This window comes from Phyllostomus discolor, chromosome 6, assembly GCF_004126475.2.
Source record: "Phyllostomus discolor isolate MPI-MPIP mPhyDis1 chromosome 6, mPhyDis1.pri.v3, whole genome shotgun sequence".
NCBI lineage: Eukaryota > Metazoa > Chordata > Mammalia > Chiroptera > Phyllostomidae > Phyllostomus > Phyllostomus discolor.
The window spans coordinates 138,091,696-138,111,859 of NC_040908.2; the positions used below are offsets into that span (position 1 = coordinate 138,091,696).

General features: G+C 41.7%; 1 protein-coding gene across 2 annotated transcripts in view; it reads left to right on the top strand.

Annotated features, from left to right (window-relative positions):
- Positions 1–20,164, top strand: part of NELL1 (neural EGFL like 1) — a 729,686-nt gene that overhangs the window by 431,969 nt on the left and 277,553 nt on the right. For both annotated transcript variants that reach the window (XM_028515811.2, XM_028515812.2), the window contains exon 14: positions 12,430–12,552. In XM_028515811.2, the coding sequence (XP_028371612.1) occupies positions 12,430–12,552 (123 nt within the window). The remainder of the gene's footprint in view (positions 1–12,429; positions 12,553–20,164) is intronic.

The following is a 20,164-nucleotide window of genomic DNA, read 5'->3' on the forward strand; positions in this document are numbered from 1 at the left end:
CTTTGCCAGTCTTTCTTCGGGTTCCTTTTGTTTTTCTGCAGCACCACCTTGCTTCACACCGGGAAACCCTAATGGAGATGACAAACTTCTGTGGCAAAGAAAACTATCAGTGCAGTACTATTCTTCTCGCCATGTTTCATAATTAGGCAGTTTTCTTCCAGGTCCCTCTGGGTAGTCATGGAACCAGAAGAAACACCAACCAGCTTCTTCACAGTAGTGAGATAAAGGACTGCGGAAAAAGGGTCACTTTTTGGGGGGATGCTTTTGTGACCATTACAGAAAAACAAAGTCAAACAACGATTTCACTTCTTTCTTGTATTCTCATTTTGGATATTCCTATTGGACTGGGTGTTTTAAAAGAAATCCAGAAACATTGTCCACAGTTCAGCTTTTCCCTAATTTTGCAGTTTGATGATGCATTTCTAACTATCCCCGTGGAGCAGAACTAGCACTCACTGAATCCACATTACTTAGCTGGCACGCTGCTCGACACTTGTCCCGCATTCCCAGTTTATCTTCCCAGCAGCTCTGTGGGGTGGGCCTCACTGCTTCCATTTTCAGGTGGCAACCCTGGGGCTCAAAGACATTAGGTATTCTTGCTTAGATCACAAAGTAAGCAAGTGACAACACTGGATTTGGACTCAGAGCCTTGGGGATATAAAGGAGGGTGACAAAGCTCCTGGAAAAATCTTCTTGGAGTTGTTGAGGAAGGGTTCATGGAAGACATAGGCCAACACCACACTGTGATGATGGTAGTGGTGGTGGTGGTGGTCGTGAGGGCCTCTGCATTTTTCGGAGGACCTAGTATGTGCCCCAATTGGTACAGGTGCTTAACAAATTTCTTTTCATAAACATTCATTATAGAAATGCTTCTTGAACATCTCCACTGTCATAGAATCTGTACAGATCTGAGGGTGTAGAGACAAAACCAAGTTCTCTGCTCAGCAGCCACAGCGTTCTCGCCCACATTTCACACACACGGAAGCCAGAGCGAGTGCAGCAGTTTGACACATCTCGCGGGACTTGTCTCCCAATCTGTCAGCTGCTGCAGCTTTGCTCTTCCATGCAAACCTGGGTATATGTGGAAACCGTTTTATTTCTTCTAAAAAACCCCCAAACAAACCTAAAAGTAAGCAAAACAACCCCCCAAACTTTCTGTTGTTTAGTAATAAATGATCATGTTGATTGTAAAAACTTTAAAAGTACACAGTGAATAAACAGCATAAGTGCCTCCCATTTATCCTCTGTTCACTCCCCTCCTTTACAAATCATTGTTAATAGTTTAACATATGTCTTGTAGACTTCCTATTTATGTACAAACATCATATATAAGTGATTAATATGTATTATGTATAACCTGTCATAGTTAATACATAACACTATATATCCAAATAGAAAAGCACTTGATTGGCTAACTACTTTGTGTATTGTTTCTTAGTCCTGTGGGGAAATTAGAAAAGATGTATACAAAATGCAATACTAGAAATAAAGGACTATTTTATGCAAATCACACGCACACAAAGGAGGGAGGGGAACTAGCTAGTTTCCTTGCTCTTCTCATCCCCATCTTCTCTGCAACCCTACTGCCATGCCCATTCTGCCCCAAACTCTCCTCCTCCAGGCTCTGAGTCAAGGACAGCTTCCAGAGCTGGAGACCCAAAGCCTCTTTGCCCATGGAAAGAGTGAGTCCACTTTCATTGGGAAGCAGTTGCCCAGGAGATGCTGGGGTTTTTGGTTTGGTGTTTGGGAAGGTGAAAGTGGCCTAAAGTAAAGTAGTTTAGACCCAGGAGAGGGAAGATGGAGATCTGTAGGTTCCTAAAGTCGTGTCCTCCAGGGTAGGGGGAGTGGATTTGTGGTACACTCAACAATTCAGGGCCCTGATACTAGGGGGCCTGTTCTTGGCAAAAATCGTAGCACCTGAGTTTAGCAGGGAATTAACAAGGCTTCAGGCTCATTTGTACGGAGAATGGCAGTAATCAGTGTAAAAATCAAATAGGTCTCTCACAATCTTGTGTCTAAGACCTGCAGGGCCGTAGTGGGTTCCTGCAGAGGACAGAGTGGGCTGGAAAGGAGCCCAGTAAGGCATGAGATTGGGCTGTTCCTTCTGGCAAATAGGGGGCTTAGAGTTGTATTCATTTTGACTTAGAAAGGTGTTTCTTTAATTCAAGCACTGTGTTATGTTACAAATAGCTTATGTTCTTGTTGAGTATACGATATAGATTTTCAGATTTCCCATTTAAGAAATTGGGGATCACTTTGTAATTGATGCATACATTTTATACATAATTGCTTTTGCCAAAATATTACTATTAAATAAATGCTGCTTTTTAATTAACAAAGTATGGCATATTTCTTGCATATTAGCAAAATAACATTTCTAATCCGCATTTGCAGAAAATCATTTCATCCAAGAATGACTTCTGATGAGCTTGAACATGCCTGTCTTAGAACATGGGCACAGAGATAAATGTCTTGACTTATTTGAGAACTTTCTCCTTAATAATTTTAAGAGCATTATTGAGATATAACTTAGGTCGCATAAAGTTCACCTACTTAAAATATATAATTTAGTGGTCTTAAATATATTTTCAGAGTTGTATACCCATTTTGATAATCTAATTTTAGAACATTTTCATCACCCCAGGGACAAAACTGGTACCCATTAACAATCCTACCCCATTCCCCCCAGCTTAGCCCTAGGTACTCACTCTCTTTAGATTTACCTATTCTAGACATTTTATGTAAGCAGGATCATATAACATGTGGTATTTTGTGGTCAACAAAGTACAAATGAACTTCATTCATTTAGTAAAATGTTTTTGAGGTTAATCCATGATACATGTTATATGTAGTACATAGCAGTATTTCATTCTGGATTTTTTTACTGAATAATATTATATTATATGGCAATACCACATTTTCTTGATGCATTCACCAGCTGATTCACATTTGGGTTTTACCACAGTTTGGCTGTTGTGAATAATGCTGATATGAACATTTGTATTCAAGTCTTTGTGTGGACATGTGTTTCCATTTCTCTTGGGTATATACCGAGGAGTAGAATTGCTGAAAGATGCGGTAACCCTGTGTTTAATAGTTTGCAGACCTGCCAAATTAATTCCCAAACATTTTACATCCCCGCTAACAATGCACAAGGGATTCAGTTCCGCCACATTATCGTAAACACTTACAGCCTGTCGTTTTGGTTATAGCCATTCCAGTGGGTGGAAGTGGTTTCGCTGGGGCCCCCTGGTTCCTGAAGATGCTGGGCGCCTGTTCGTGTGCGTGTTAGCCTCGTGTGTGTGTCTTCTCTGGAGAAATGTCTATGTAAATGCTGCTTCTATTTTCTGATTGAGTCATCTTTTTGTGACTGGGTTTTAAAGGTTCTTTATATATTCTGGATTCAAGTCACTAATAAGATATGTGATTTGCAAGTCTTTTTCTCCGAGTCCAGGGAGTGTGTCCGGCAATTCTTTGTGAGACACATGGCCTGCCTCAAAGTGGGTCCCCGACATATCCCGTTCTCCTCCTCTTACAAAGTCACTGTGATAAATAAATATATCAATTTAGCATCACTTAATTATGTCTCACTTATAAGCTCTTTTCTCCTGCTTCCTGTAGCTGCCTGATTCAATTACCATTTTTTGGTCTTAATTCTCCTTGACCTCTCTGCAGCTTTTAGTGCCAAAGACAGTAACACTCTCTTTTACTGTCTTTGTTCTGCTGTCCCTCTTTTTCTGTTGCTCTCTTCCCTCCTCCCTCCCTTCCTACCTACGTTCCTTCCTTTTATAAAACGGGTATTTGCATTAGGCACTTGCTAGGTTCCATAAGCTTTGCTAGAGCCTAGGAATAAAGAAATGAAAGGTATAGTATTTTCTGTCTTCATTTGTGCTCCAGTATAGCAGACAAACATTAATAAAACACACTAATAAACATAAAATTGTAACTAATTAGCCCTTTGAAGGAGAGGTGCTGGGTGTTACATGGGTATACCACAGGCTAAGCTTCCCAGTCAAGGAGATTCGTTCTTTGTCTGAGGAGATACGTCCAGTTACCAAAGATAAGCAAGTGTTAACTGGGCTGTTAATTGGGCCGAGAGGGGAGAACATGTAAAAGTGCCTGTGAGCCAAGAGAACAAGGTCCTGTTACTGAAGAAGATTGAGATGGTGTGGAGAGAACAGAGCCAGCAAAAGTGAACGTGGACTATGGTTGTTAGGTGGGGGTTAGACTGTGATGGACCCTGGAGGTCATATTGAAAATGTATATCCACATTCTGAGACCAATGGGAAATAACTAAAGAGTTTTAGAAAGAATGGTAAGATGACCACATGTGAATTCCTGAAAAATCACTTTAAGGGCAGTGTGAAGAGTAAATTGAAGGGGGAGTAATGAGCATGAGTGGATCCACTGAGAAGCTATGGAAGCCACCAGAGTGATGGTAGCTTAGATGTGGGGGAGATGATGGTAGCATGGATGAGGGTGGTGGCTTGGATATGGGTGGTGGAAATGGAGACATAGGAACGAATTTGAAAGATACTGAGGAAGAAAAATCAACAAGACTTGGTGATGGATGGATTGTAAGAGATTACGCAATTTCAAGAATGACTAAAACCACTTGGCTCTAATTCTTCAGCATGGTTTGACTACCTTGGTTTAAACCTACCACACTATAACATTGGGTCACTTACAAACTCTGTGGCTATTTCCTCACTTAAAAATATGAATGATAATAATATTTAACCCATATAAATGATATAAACAGTTACAACAGCATCTAGCTCATAATATTTGCTCAATAGATGTTCTAAATTAATAAATGTGTTCATAGTATGTATGTTTATGAAAAAATCCTAATTATTAGTGCTATTAAGAAAAGTAGAGAAGGAAAGTGACTAGTTGCTTTAAAATTAAATACACTGAAGTTCTGACTGGTGTGACTTAGTGGGTTGGGCATTATTCTGCAAACCAAAAGGTCGCCGGTTTGATTTCCGATCAGAGCAGGTGCCTGGGTTGTGGGTTTGGTCCCCGGTTAGGGGCACGTGGGAAGCAACTGATTGACGTTTCTCTCTTATGCTGATGTTTGTCTCACTTTCTTTCTGCCTCCCTTCCCTTCTCTCTAAAAGTAACAAATAACATCTTTTAAAAAATACAATTAAAGACACTAACAACTTTCGGGTCTGGTCAAGATGGACTAGCTCCATTCCTCCCAGGCCTTTCCTCTTGCAGATAAAAATCTCTTAGATATAACACAACAAATAACCCAGGAACACTCTGAAAGGTGAAAAGAAGAAGGCGAACTACTGAGGAACTTTGGCCTTGAGGAACAAGAAAGCATGCGCCCCCCCTTTTTCTTTTCATCTCTCATATATCTCCATGAGGAGCTTAGGAAGTCTGCAGCCTAAAACCATCAACAGGCATGGAGAAAAAAATCTCCGGGAGACTCCAGCTCCACTCTTCCTAGGGGGAGAACTAGGAAAAGGGGGGACTAAGGCAGCAGAAAGCCTTTTTGGAAAGACCTGTCCTACTTTAGCCGTATGTCAGTGGAGTACCTGCTTGGCAGAGGCAGACAGTACTCTGGTTCCATCTCTGTACAAACGTCAGAGGGGCCAGCATGAAGCTCTGCCTCCACTGCACCCAGCCACATGGAGAAGGAACAGGCCGTGCAATGCAAAGCTAACTGGCACTCCACTCTCCCCCAAGAGTCAGTGGGTCCCAGCAGGGAGCTGAACCTCCACCTCCACCCAGCATTGGCAGGCAGTATGAGATGGAGCTAACATTGCACTGAATGGTGAAAGACTGAATGCTTTATCCTAAGATTGATAACCAACCAATCTTATCAGCTCTCAGCACTCTTATACAACCTAGCACTGGATATCTTACCCTGTGCAGCAAGCCGATGGAAGGAAATAAAGCATACAAATTGGAAAGGAAGAAACAAACCTAGTCCTTTTTACAGGTGGTATAGTTTGTCTATGTAGACCATTCTGAGGCATCTATAAAACAATACGGAATAAGTACAACAAGGTCTCAAGGTATAAAATAAACACACAAAAATCAATTTTGTTATTATATACTAGCAAATGATGTATAGAAACCAAAATTTAAAACATAATCTACAGTTGCTCCAAAGTAAAATGAAATGCCCAGTTATAAATCTAATAAAATATGTTCAGGATTTGTATGCTGAAAATTGTAAAACACTGATGAAAAAATCAAAGAATGAGTAAATAGTGTTCATGGATTGGGAGACTCACTATAATGAAGATTCCAGTTCTCCACAAATTGATCTATATGTTTAACACAATTCCTGTTAAAATCCCTATAAGACTTTTTATAGAAATGGACAAGCTTAATCTAAAATTTATGTAAAAATGCAGAGGAACTAGAACTAAAACAATTTTTAAAAAGAAGATGATGTGATATGAAGGCTTTCTCTATGCCTAAAGTGATCGAGACAGTGTTGTTGACAAAGGGACAGACACAGACCAGTGGAAGAGGAGAGGATTCAGAAACAGAGCAACTCAAATATAACCAACTGGCTGTTGACAAAGATACAAAAGCAATGCAATGGAGGAAAATTGCCTTTTCAACAGAGGTGTTAGGGAAAATAGGAGAAAAATCTTTGAGACCTAGATTTATACTCAGTTCTTAGATATGACATTAAAAGCACCTTCCATAAAATTAAAAGTAGATAAATTGGATTTAATCAAAAGTAAAACATTTTGCTCATGAAAAACAGCTAAGGGGATAAAAATACAAACTTAGGTTGTAAGAAAATAAGTACAAACAGCATATCCAACAAAGCCTTATATTTGGAGTATATGGAGAGTTCTTAAAACTCAACAGAAAAAAGAAATCATAAAATAAGCAAAAGACATAAACAGATACCTCACCACAGAGAAGATATAGATAGCAAATGAACATGTGGAAAGATGGTCAACATTATTAGCTATTAGCAAAATGCAAATTAAGATCATAGGACAGTATCATGACACACAAACACTCATGACTAAAATTTAAAAAGTGATGATACCAATTGCTGGCAATGATGTGGAGAAACTCATACAATACTGCTGGGAATGAAAAGTAGTATGGCCATTCTGAAAAATCCTTTGGCAGTTTCTTACAAAACAAAACATATACTTATCAGATGACCTTACAGTCACAGCTTGGACATTCTTTCCAGAGTAATGAAAATATATGTTCACGCAAAAACCTGTACATAGCTAAATGTTCGCAGCAACTTTATTCATAACAGCAAAATACAGGAAGCAATCCCAGTATCCTTCAATGTGTGAATGGTTGAACAAAGTGATACATCTGAGTAATGGAATACTACTCAGCATGAAAAAGGATAAATTGTGGACACATACAGCAATCTGGATGGAATCGGGGACCTTATGCTCAGTGAAAATAGCCTCAAAATTCACTTACTGTGTAATTCCACTTATGTAACATTTTCAAAATTATACAGAGCATATTTTTAGTTGACAGTGGCAGAGATTGGGGGTGATGGGTGTAGGGGGATGGTGAGGAGGTGCAAACACAAAGGTATAGCATGATCGTGTTGGTGTTACATACATTTGCATGTTGTAACATCGCTTACAACTGTACATATAAATACACACACGCACAGTGAATGAAGTTTAAAAAATGGTGTACACTGAATTCGGTCTGTGGACCAGTCCACAGTAATGTACCAATGTCAGTTTTCTGGTTTTGATGTTGGACTGCAGCTATGTGACATGGTATTGAGGGAAGCTGTGGGAAGAGCACCATGGACTCTTCTGCTTTTGCAACTTCAAGTGGGTAATTATTTTTTTAAGTAAATACTACCTACACAGTGGTCAACATTGTGGAAATCTTTTTGTCACAAAATAAGGTGGGGTTTTGGAAAGAATGCAGGAGAAGGAATGAGGATGTGGGAGTTTGAGATCCAGAGGCAAAACTTACTATCTATGAACTTACAGGAAAAGCCTCTTTGATGCACTCCAAACCCCAATTTCTTCACCTGTAAAATATGACTGATAAGACCTGCTTGGCACATCCCGGGGAGGTTATTGTAACAATTTTGTAAAATATAAGAGATTTCTCTGAATGGAGTGAAGCCACAAGCCAGCAAGACCCTGAACACGAGGCCTTTGCAGCCACAGCTGAATTGACTGTTTCAGTAGCTTGTTTGGGTCCTGATTAGTTTTCTAAGAACAACAATGTGTTCACTGGCAATGGCTATTGATTAAAATTGCTTACAGTGTTACAGAGGTAGATTAGTTAGAGTCCTTCAGAGCTATTCTGTAAAAGAGAAAAGAGGAAGGAGAAGGCATTATGTGACAATGACAGTGCTCATGAGTGCCCAATAAATATTAGCCAGCGTGATGATAATTACCATCATCATTACCCTCTGTCCTGAGAGGTTTGACACTCCAAATGTACTATAATCAAACTCAGATCATACATCAGCAATCTTAAGCATACATCTGTCATCTTTCCAACCCATAGTCTTCTTTCTTGGTATCCATAGTGAATCTAAGCAAATACTTCCTTTGGATCTTTAGAGAGGTATTCTAATTCATCTTCAAAAGTCTTTCTATTCATAGTCTTCCTGCCTGAACTACCAGCCTATAATGGAAAGAGAAAGTTTTCTAAATTCATTTTTACCACAAACCAACAATTGTGTGTGCTCACAAGTAATTGCAGTAGTAAAGGTAATAGTAGTACTAGTAGCAGTAGAAGTAGTACTACTCGTGGTAGTAGGAGCAATAGTAACGATGACAATAAACAGATTATACTAATGGAGCACTTACTAGCTGCAATGTGCTGTGGTACATATTTGACCTGTAGTAGTTAATTTAATCCTCACAACCACCCTAGACTCTATTATTATCCATACTGTACTTATTCAGAAACTAAGACATAGACTGGCTGAGTGACTCAAGTTCACGTAGCTAGCAAGTTCCCTTTGTGGACAGGTCAGTTCTTAAATGGGAATCTGTGGCCAGTATAGGAAAAAACCTAGTCTTCATTTGTGGCACTATGGAACTCCTCCCATGTGTCTTGGCTTAATTAGCTACAGCCACAGCCAAATTGCTTCCAACTGCCAAGGGATGCTGTGGTCGCCCCAATGTCGAGAGTCACAAATCCGAGCTCCTCCACTTACTAGCTTTGTAATCCTATGCAGGTTGTTTAATGCCCTTTTTTTTTTTTTTGGTCTTAGTTACTTCATTCTAAAATGAGCAAAGTTAACTTCATGTGACTCTTGGGATAATTAAGTGAAATATGCACAAAGTTTAGTGTGATGCTTGGCACTCTCTAGGCTCAGTACCACTACAGGAGGAAGTGATGGTTGTAGAAAACATTAGGCAACATCAGGGTTGTAGAAAAGTACACTATAATTCCTCTCTTCAAAATTAATTAGTTAATAAGACATTGATGATGAAACTCATAAATATCATGACATGTTGTGATGTGATTGCCTACAAAGAGGTAAAGACATTACATTTAATATAAGTTTCAAGATAGGTGGAATTCGTGTGGTTTGAAGGGCAGGTGAAGAAAGCTCTCGGTAAGAGAGTGGGTGTGGAGTGGCGTGTGAAGCTGGGCAGGGGCACAGGTATTCCAGCTGCATTGGGAGAGCCTGGTTTGAGTTGGGGAAACAGCGGGACAAAATAGGAATGAACTCATGCATTTGTCGGGCAGCGATGAGGCCCCCTCACTGGAGAAGAGGGTTTGCTTTAATAATATTAGGAGATAAGGTCAAGTGCATGTGTTAATTAACTCAGTAGGGAGAATCCTTTCACAAGGTATGCATATATCAAATTATCACACTGTACATTTTAAGTACCTTAGAATTTTATTTGTCAATCATGCCTCAGCAAAGCTGTAGAAAGAAGATCAGGTAGGTAAGGATGGCCTAAACTTTTGGAAAGTTGCATAAAACAATACCTTGCTTCACACTGGTTTTTTTCTTTTCTGTTTCCTGAACTGTTAACTTCATTGACAATTTTGGCTAAAAAATTATGACCATTTTTTAAAGACTAGTTCAAGAGTGTGTTTTACAAGAAAGCTTCTCTCCTGATTAGCAGAAGTTTCTTTCCTGCAATGAACTCTTAGTTGGTCTTTGTTCTTCTCATCTGGCACAACCACACTTGCAGGCTTACGTAGGTCACTCTGAGTTATGCCTGTCATCCCAGCATAATTATTAGCAGAACACCCCCTTTCACTGTAAAGTGTGTTTTGTTTGTATGATAGAGTATAAGGTCACCTACTTATAATTCTTATCCCTCCTCCCTGTGTTACACATTGCCGTCTGGTGGCCCCTATTAAAATGTTCATTTGAGCTGAGATCTTACCTACTTATTTTTGTATATATTAAGTGACTTTTAAAAAGGAGGTGGGAAAGCTTTTGGAGTCAAAATCTATATTCTTAGATTTCTTTCATCCCTAAAATCATTGGTATCACACTGCCCACACCAGGTGCTTGATAGGTGTGTACATTTGACGAGACACCCACAGGGTTACACTATTTTTTGAGTTTGCTAGAGATGACTGTAGCACAGACTAGACATGTGTCATAATGAATCTTCTCTCCCCGCTCACTGCGAACCAATCTGTGCATATTTCTCACTGACAATCTGGGTTGGTCTTAAGGCCTAAAGAAGAATTTTCTGTGAAAAAAATCCAAGGTGTTAAATCAAGAGTCATGTGTGTCTCACTTATATGTGGAACCCAATGAACAAAATCAGCTAGGGAACAAAAGAGAACCATAGGCATGGATACTTGGAACAGACAGACGGATCTCAGAGGGCGGGGGTGGGGGTGACTGGAAGAGATTAGCCAAAGAACATACATGCATATATGCATAGCCTGTGGGCACAGACAATACGGTGAAGGTGGGGGTGGGGGCTGGGTAGGGGCTGGTAAAGGGATGAAAATGGGAGAGATCTGTAATAGTCCTGTGTGTGCACGTGGGTGACTAAAACAGCTCTACTTTGTAGAATTTAACTTTTCTCATTCTGGGCCTCCTTTAGGGAATTTACAATAAAAATTAATGAAGACAGATGGTATTTCAACTGGTTGCTACATTGGTCTAATAGGACACAATTGTTAACAAACTGTATTGAATTGTTGGTTGCGTTCAATTAGTGTTATTTCTTTGGGTTTTTTTAGCTGGGGTTTCAATTCTTGCTCTATAATTTATGATTGAATAACCCCACTTGACTTTTCTTCTTAAAATTTCTGAAAAGTTATACTAGCAGATGTTAAAGGGATTAAAGGACAAAGTTTCTCATAGTGTTTATTTACTTAGATGACTTTAAACGTCCTCATTATGAGTGGAAAGCATAGTTATCTGTGAAATCTTGAGAAACTTGGAAACTTTCAGTCCCTTTTGTAGTGTTGGATTGTTGTCCTCCACACCTTGGGGACCAAGGATGCCACCACTATTTGAATATACGAGGTGGGACAAAAGTAGGTTTACAGTTATGAGTATTCAAAAGAGTTTATTCTTGTAGTGTTCCTTATTAATTATTGTATTTTCTATAGGAACAACTCTAAACCTACTTTTGCCCCCTCTCTATATAATGGCGTTACTACACATTCAACCCAGAGTTGAAATTCTGAGCCCTATGTAAACAGGATCTCAGGAAAATTAGTGTTAAACTGCTGAAAGCCCTTAGAGTGTCATGTGAATAAACCACTTCTCTGCTCAGAGCACAGCCCTGCACTGGCTGACCTGCCCCGTGCCCAGTACCAGTTTTTTGGAAATGATTGTCAGCCGGTACTCCTTTGCCAGGCTATGTAACTATCTTCCTTTTTCAGTGTCACTCTCTTTTTCCAAAAGAAGCCATAGAATCTCTCATGTAGGTGTGTCTCTTGCTTTTTCTGACCTTAAAGGAAGGATTTCCCAACCTCAGCACCATTGGCATTGTGCGCTAATGAATTCTTGTGCTGGGCTGTCCTGTGCACTGTAAGATGCTTAACTGTGTCCCTGGGCTTTGTCCACTAGATTTTAGTGGCCTCCTCTATCACAAATCACGATAATCAAAAGTATTGTCAGACACTCAAATGTTTCAGGGGGCGGAGAGGACCCCAAATTGCCCCCTGTTGAGAACCGCTGCCTCTGCAGAAACCTTCGCAGAATGTGGAAGAAGTAATGTCCAATGAGAAGCACATATCAGAACTGTGACTTGCATAGGTCACCTGACTTCTCTGACATGCACTTACTTTATCTGCAAAGTGGGGATAATAACAGCCATCCTTTAGAGCTGTTGAGATTTCAACCCATCAGGCGTAGGAACTGCCAGGCTTGCCATAAGGCCCTGATACACGCTGGTCATGGTCATTCCTATTTGGGGAGTTCCAGCTCAGTTTTTTCCACAGCAATTATTCCAACTTAAGAAAAGGTGTCTCTCTCTTTCACCCTGTAAACAGAGCACGACGAGTGTGGTGGTGGGCAGCACAACTGTGATGAGAATGCCATCTGCACCAACACTGTCCGTGGGCACAGCTGCACCTGCAAACCGGGCTACGTGGGGAACGGGACCATCTGCAGAGGTAGGCTCGCTGCCCCCGGGTGCGCCGTGAGCTTCCACCCTGCCTGGGCTCTGTGTTCTCCTGTGGCAGGCTGCTCTCACCCTTCTGGTGGTTGAGCATGGTCAGGGTTTCTGTCCCTGGTCTGTCCATCAGCAAGAGCACCGTGCATCAGAGAAGAAGAAAAATGCTTTGAGTGTAGCTTTTGGGTCAAATGAAGAAGGTGTACGTGGGGGGTCAGGGCCATGGCTGTACAACTCGATGAGTCTGTTCAGCTTGGACTCTTGGCCTGAGTTCGTGAAGGCCGCACTGATTGCCTCCATCCTGGTGAGGCTTTGCTCCGAGGGCAAGTGGGCCCTGCTCGCGGTCAGACCTGAGGGATCTGCCAGGGGAGGCAGCCTGGAGTTTCAGCTATTCTCTGTGTTTGTAGCAGTTTAGCATTTAGTATAAAATTCAGATTCTTCCTTTTAGTTCATCTTTGGGTCCCTGGCTCCTCTCAGCTGGCCTCTCTCTTTTCTCTCCCCCTCCTTTCCCATCACATTTGGCATTATTCCTTGGACTGCATTCCTGTCTCAGGACTTGGTGCTTGTTGTCCCCTTGGCCTCAGTACTCATTTTTTTCAGTGTCCTGTCATACAGAAACTTTCTTTGACCGTTCTGTTTAAAATAACACCCCCATTACCTCTTAGCTCTGTGACCTACTTTGTTTTTCTTTGCTAATACAACCTGATAGAACTTCATACATTTATGTGTTTCTATAGTGTCCTCCCCATTGAGGCGGAAGCCCCATGAGAGCTATCATTTGGTCTTGTCCCCATGCTCTGTCCCCAGCAACTAGAGTGGTGCCTGACATACTGTGGGCCGTCATGAAATACGGGTTAACTGACTGAATCAACCAAAGAGGAAGGAGACACAATCACATGGGAAAAGATGCAAATGTACCAAAACATCCCAGAAAGTAACTCTTTGAGTTTGGTATTATTATCACCATCATATTAGAGGTGACAAAACTGAGACACGGGAAGGTTGAATACCTTGCCCAAGGACATACAGCACATTGTCCTCTGTCCCAGTGGTTTTCAACTGTTGGGCTGTGGCACACTGGGCTGCCATCAAAGTTCTACAACATGCAGCACCTGACTATTTAGTCAGGGGCACTGACCTCTTCTCCCTTAGACTGTCCAATAAAAAAAAATGACAACCGCCAACATAACAATGTGTCCAGTATGAATGAATCAAAATTAATTTTTGTGAGATTGGCAAAAGAGATATATTTTTTTGGTGAGCTGCAGAATTTTAGTAATTCATGTGTGACATGAGACAAAAAAGGTCGAAGATTGCTGCTCTACAGAGACGACATGCTGATGACAAGGGACAAATAAGGTACAACAAGGAAGTTGCCATATTTATGCTCTTGGTTGAGGGATGATTTTAAAAGGTTGATTTTATTCTACTGGTGATCTTGGGGTACACAGCCTCCCACATGACTGAGTGTAATTTGGTGAAACTTCCTAATGGCAATTGGACAAAATCAACCCACATTGATAAATCTGAAGAGTTGTGTCGAATTCTCTTGATTCCGCAGATTTTACCTCTTGAAACGTGCTCTGGAAAAGCGCATCCTGGGATGTGCCCATACAGTGATGGTTTTGCAGCATTGTTTGCGTTCGTCAAAAACCAGAAACTGCTTGAATGTTCATCACTAATGGAGTGATTTGATGTATTTGGCCTGTCCTTTCATGGAATAGAGAGGAGTGCTTTGAAACTCCAAGTGTACGTGCACACGTGGCATGCATTCATACACATGCATGTTGGGGGCCGCCAAGACAGATGTTTGAGAAAAAGGAAAAAAAATAAATAAAGTCAAGTCACAGGACAATACAGATAGCACCCTCACATATCTATTTCATTATTTTGAAATGTCTATGCACACATTTATGTAGATGCATAGAAATCAGAAATGCATTTGTCATATTCCTCTTGGGTGTGTGTGTATGTATGTAACACAGTGTTCACTTATTGCTATGAAATCAACATTGTTTGCCCCTCTTGTAATGGGAATTTATACATGTAATATGTGTGTGTTTTTTAAGTCTCATGAGACAAATAAAGTAACTAGTGCTTAGCTTTTTTAAAAGATGGCTGAGTGCTTAGCTTTTTTAAAAGATGGCAAAGCAAAACAAAAGAAAACACACACATCCATAGAGCTCCCTGGATGACCAAAGCCATTGCTGGTGCCTGCATGCTGTAAATCTGAGGAGCAACACAGGGATTTGGTTTTAATGCATTTTTCTCAGAATTATGTTGCCTTGTCAAATAATATTAATTGCAGTAGTTCAGGGAGTTTGTGTTTGCTACGCTCTCTCATGCCAGTGTGATAAGTGGCCGCTTCGCCTTCGCGGAATTTGAAAGACCAACTGTGGAAAAAATATGAGTTCACATCGTATTCCCAGTGTCCACTGACTTTGAAAATACATCTTTGCTGGGAAGTTAGGAATTAGGGAAAATCATTTTCCTACAGGGATTCTCATGGTCAATTACGTTGACCTCAGGAAGGCGGGGGGAATCCCATGTTTTATACGTGCTGCTTGGGGAGGTGGTGCCAGGTGGTTGGAGAGCTGGAGGCACAGGCCGGAGAGCCGAGGTTCAGACCTGATTTTATCACTGGTGAGTTGTCACTTCGGTATTTTTACATAGTGAAGTTGGCTGAATACCACCTTCTGTGTCTATCCTACACTGTTATTGGAAAGGATTATTAAAGGAATATGTACCGATGTGTTTTAAACTATCAGATGCTATAAAAAGTGAAGATGGTTTGTCAGTGGTACAAGGATGAAGAAAGAGCAGGCAGTTCACGATTTGCTTGAGGCTCAGCTTTCTGACTGAAGTGCAGTCAGACCTGGTTTTATTGCCCTGCACCTTATCGAGCTTCATAGGTGTTGCATTTTTAAGAAACTGGAAAAAAAAAAAAAAAAAACAACCTCCACCTGAAAAATGATTGAGATACTTCATTGAGATACTTGCTTTGGGGCAATACTCATTTTATTACAATGGTCTGGAACCCAATCTGCACTGTCTCTGAGGTTTGCCAGTACCCCAGTTTGTGTCTGTTTCAGGGCATGCATTTCATAGTTGCTGTTTCCACCTATGACTGAAACATTTACGGAGGGTGGTGGACAAGGATCATCAGACAGCTTGAGCTAATTCCCCTCCTCCTCCTCCTTCATGTGTAAGAGGTTCTCTAGACACGGTCTTGTTAATTGAATTGACTACATCTTGATAGAATTAAACACTGTTCACATTTCTGTTAACAAGCAAACTCCAACACAGCAGTTTCTCCAACAATACTAATTGGTGTGAATTCTCTTAAATGGGCTTTCCTAGTGGCTGATGCCCATGTAGGACTTTTTTGATTTTCTCATGTGGATGGGAATACTGGTTCAGCTTCAACTTCAGTCACAAGTACATATGGCCAAGACACCTTGCCGGGAGCACTCCCGCATCTCATTTAGTTCCCACCATAGCCTTGGGAAGTCGACAGCATTATTCTATGTCACAAGTAAAATTGGAATAAGACATAGTTAAATCTGATTTAACCCAGTTAGTGCAACTGTTTTTGGTTTCTTCCCTCCTCGCCCTCCTTTCCTTTTCTTTTATCTTTTTTTCCTGTTTCCTACCCCGTTTCTTTTCCATTTCTGCTTTCCCTTCTTCTTCCCTGGCTATTCATTTGTTCATCATTTAACATGCACACACACTCTCTCTTTTTTTGATATTCTAACTAGGGACTGTGAAGGGAAGAGATAGTACAATAACGATCTAAAATTAAACAGTTTTTTTGCTGAGAGTTTTGTAAAACACACTAAAGTACCTTTGAAAATAGGCAATAGCTGTTGCTAAGTATTTTGGCATTGGGGGTTAGGTGGGGAAGACACATGCAGACTCTTTGAAATTGGACTTGAACAGCCTGCTCTGAGGGTCGGGGCTGTCTGTGGAATGGTGTTCACCTGCCGGCCCAGTCCTGTGATCACATGGAACTGGAGGTGGGCTTTACCTAGTCCGTTGTCAATAAGTAGCTGATAGACTAAGCCCTCGTCGCTCTTGCCTGTCATTGGAGCTGGATGTGATGACCCTTGAGGATGTTTTTGTCTGAATGACTGGTAATATTGATATCTATTCATAAACGTACCCTGAGTGTGAGTTCTGTGTCTGGAGCCTAGTTTTAGTCACTGAAAAAGCAAAAGGCAACTAAAATAGGGCTGCTGGAAATTTCACCATTTAGTGTGAAAAAGGGGGCTTGAAAAAATGCTTTCAACCCAATAAAACATATTACAGAGTGATATTATCTCATGGGAAGAGGATTATATAGAATTAGTTCTCATGTAGAGCCACGTGCAAGGCATATTAGGTGTCAGCTAGGACCTCTTTGGTTTTGAGTAAGAGAAATCTACTGGCAGGAGTGGCTGTGTGATTTGCAGAGCCTGGGGTGAAACAAAAGTGGGATCCTTGTTCAAAAACTAGGAAAACTCTGCCCTTTAAAGCTAGTAAAATATAATGCTTTCCCCATTCTTCTGTGGTCTCTTTCTCAACCTGTCATGTTTTATTTGCTATTTAATGTCTCCCCTGGCTGTGGGGGGCTTCATGCCAGTCCCCGCAGTGGGCACATGCACATGGCCCTAGGGCTACAGGGCCCTCTCTTCCCTGACCACTGTGCTCTGAGCTGGCCAGGGCAGGGAAGGTAAGTCAGGTCGTCTTCCTTCCACCCCAGGGAACCCAAAGGGGAGCTGGTGGGGGACTGCAGTCTCCCCACCAGTTCTCTCATCACCCACAGAATGCACCCAAGTGCTGCCAGTGAGGGGTAGGAATGAAACAGCCATGTTCCACCTGGAAACACCCAGAGCACGCATGCCCAAACCCAGACTCCCTGTGTCTGTGCACAGGACCCTGCTGGGTGGGGAGGAGGGGCTGTGAGCAATCAGAGGGGCCCAGGGGTCAGGGGAATGGTGAGCCAAGAACCAATCCTAGAGAGACAGGGGGGCATTGGGAGGTGGGGCTACACATGAGCTAAGGCTCCAAACTGCCACCTCATGCTCCAATGGCCCATGGGACCTCACTTGCAAAACACAAACTGAAAGATAAAATTACTGGGAACTTCAAGATGGTGACCTCAGAACAGAAAACCCCATATGCTTCGCCCTGTACATTAGTCCCTGTATGTTGGGCACTGGTTGCATGCTTGTGAAGTTGGCTGTGTCTACTAGCGTTGATAAGCTTTCCAGGTATGTCACAGAACCTAAATACAAAAAGCGACTGGGATTTAGGGACAGATGGCTGCGGGAGCTGGAGTCTCCTTTCTGCTTCTCTGTGGGTTGGCTTTGTATTTCTCTCTTATTACAGGCAGGCTTTATGCTTATTCAGCTGTGTGCTTAAAGATCAGACCCTCTGTTCTGTAGTTTCAGAAACTTGTCCTTATTCAGGTACCTGAGACGATCAACCTCTCAGGGACCAATAAACAGCATCCAGCAGAAGTAACGCCATTGAGTGTAGTTGGTAGGGTACGTGAATGTCTCACAGAAGATGGACAGCAATTTCAACATTTCACCTAAAATGTCACATGGTGTGCTTAGGTGGGATATTGTTAGGTTACAGAATTATAGGCTTATGATTTTCTAATAAAAGATTTGGTGTGGATTGCCAGCAGGGCGTTATTTGTGCCAGACCCTGTATTAATTTATTATGGTAACTATCATGTTTTGAGGAGTGTTTCCAAATGATGCCCTTGTTTTCCCTACCTGCATTAAGAACCAGTGGAGAGAGAGAAATAAAGAAATCAAGCCAGCAGAGACCAAAATGTCAATGTGAATGCTGATAAAGATAATGCCAGGGAATGTTGCTTATGTACATGACAGTAGGTATTTGTGATACTGAACCGCCAAATTAGGCTCATGCAGCCAATCATGAGTGGTCCAAGGCAACCGAAGGAGCCTCTCCACAAAGGGCTTCCTCTGTACACTTTAGAGCAGGGGGAAGGGCCCAGAATGGGTCTCCTGGTCCCTTGGACACAAGTAAGGGAAGAACTGGGCTGCACGTGCTCAGTTCCTCTCCCCAGCTCATGCTCAGAGAAGAATGAGAAGGTAGACCAGGAGGCCAAGGGGCGAGATTGCCCTTAGGGAAATCAGATAAGTGGAAAAGAAGCACCCCCCACCCCAACTCTGCCAACAACTTCTGGTTAGAAGTGGCAAAATGTTTGTGTCTATAGTTTCATCTTATTTTCTTAAATGAAAGTCCCCTTTTCAAAAAAAAATTCAGAATTATTTAAGTGAGAAATCAGAGCCAAGCAGTTCGCCAGGGGTTTCTGGGCTCATGCATCTTGCCTGCTGCAACCCCCCACGGAGGGAAGAGTCGTCCCAGAGACACTGTAAAGCTAGGCGACGCCCTTGCTCAACGTGCGTGTGCATTGAAGGAGACATTTACAGGTGACACCACCCACCTAGTGTCTCCTCAGTGTCCTTCTGTGTCCTCGAGAAGCAGATTAATTCATCTTCCCTTGCCCGATGTGTAGTTTCACACCCTGCGAGAAGGGTCTTTAATGATTTTACAGTTTATGTTAGTGTAGTTTCGTTTTCCCTTCCCTTTCAACTCCTGGGAGCCCTCCCTGATCTCAGACTGGGTAAGCAGCCCTTCAAGGACACCCTCCAAACCCTACTCCAGTTCCTGTAATCCCAAGTTGTAGCTGACTGTTTTCTTGTCTGTTTCCTGCAGGCTGTGGCTAAGTGTGTCTCTTTAACCAACATTTAGCACAAAATGAAGGACATTGTAGTGCTCAGTAGTTTTCTGATGAGTGAACATATCAAGATTCCTTTCTCAGAGAACACGCACTGTGTGTCTAGAAGACTTTACATCAAAGCAATTCTGCCCGGGACACAGAGGTACTTAGGTCAATCAAGCCTCCTCCCAAGCCTGTGGAAACCACGGCTCCCAAAGGTAGATATGCAAACTGACTTTAATGTACAGTCTGCATTGCTAATAGGTTACTGGCTCTCAAAGGAAATCATTACAATAAAATTCAATTCACTGTCTAATTTCTTGGAACACAGTGAATGTTTATTCCGAGGCACTTGAGAATCTTGCAGCGCTCTGAAGTTATTCATTGCCAGCGTGTTGGCATTGAGATGCATATGCAGACATGTGGCTTCCTCGTTTCTGTTTGATGGGATGCTGGGTACATTGTTCAAGAAAGATACAGGAAGTCAGGAACAGGAGGCAAGAGGAGGTTTGATATAAACAGAAAGATTAATGTGACAAACTTATGCTAAAGTTGTAAATGAAGTCCTGAATTAAATCAGTAATATACAACTCTCGCATGCACAAAGATGCTTTCAGAGACTCCAGGGCCATATGGGAGGAAGAGAGGGAGAAGAGAAAGGTAAGTTGTTTTAGTAAGATAGCGCTGACAATAATTTGATAGACTGCTGGGCTATGAATCAGTCTATGACGATGGTATTTAAGGATTTTAAAGCAAATAGTAAGGGGAATATGGAAAGCCTTGGGCAAAAGTACTTACAGTGCTCTAGACACAGATGTCAAACATGGTTAATGTAATGAGGAAGAACTCAGGAAGGTTCCATCTACAATTCTGC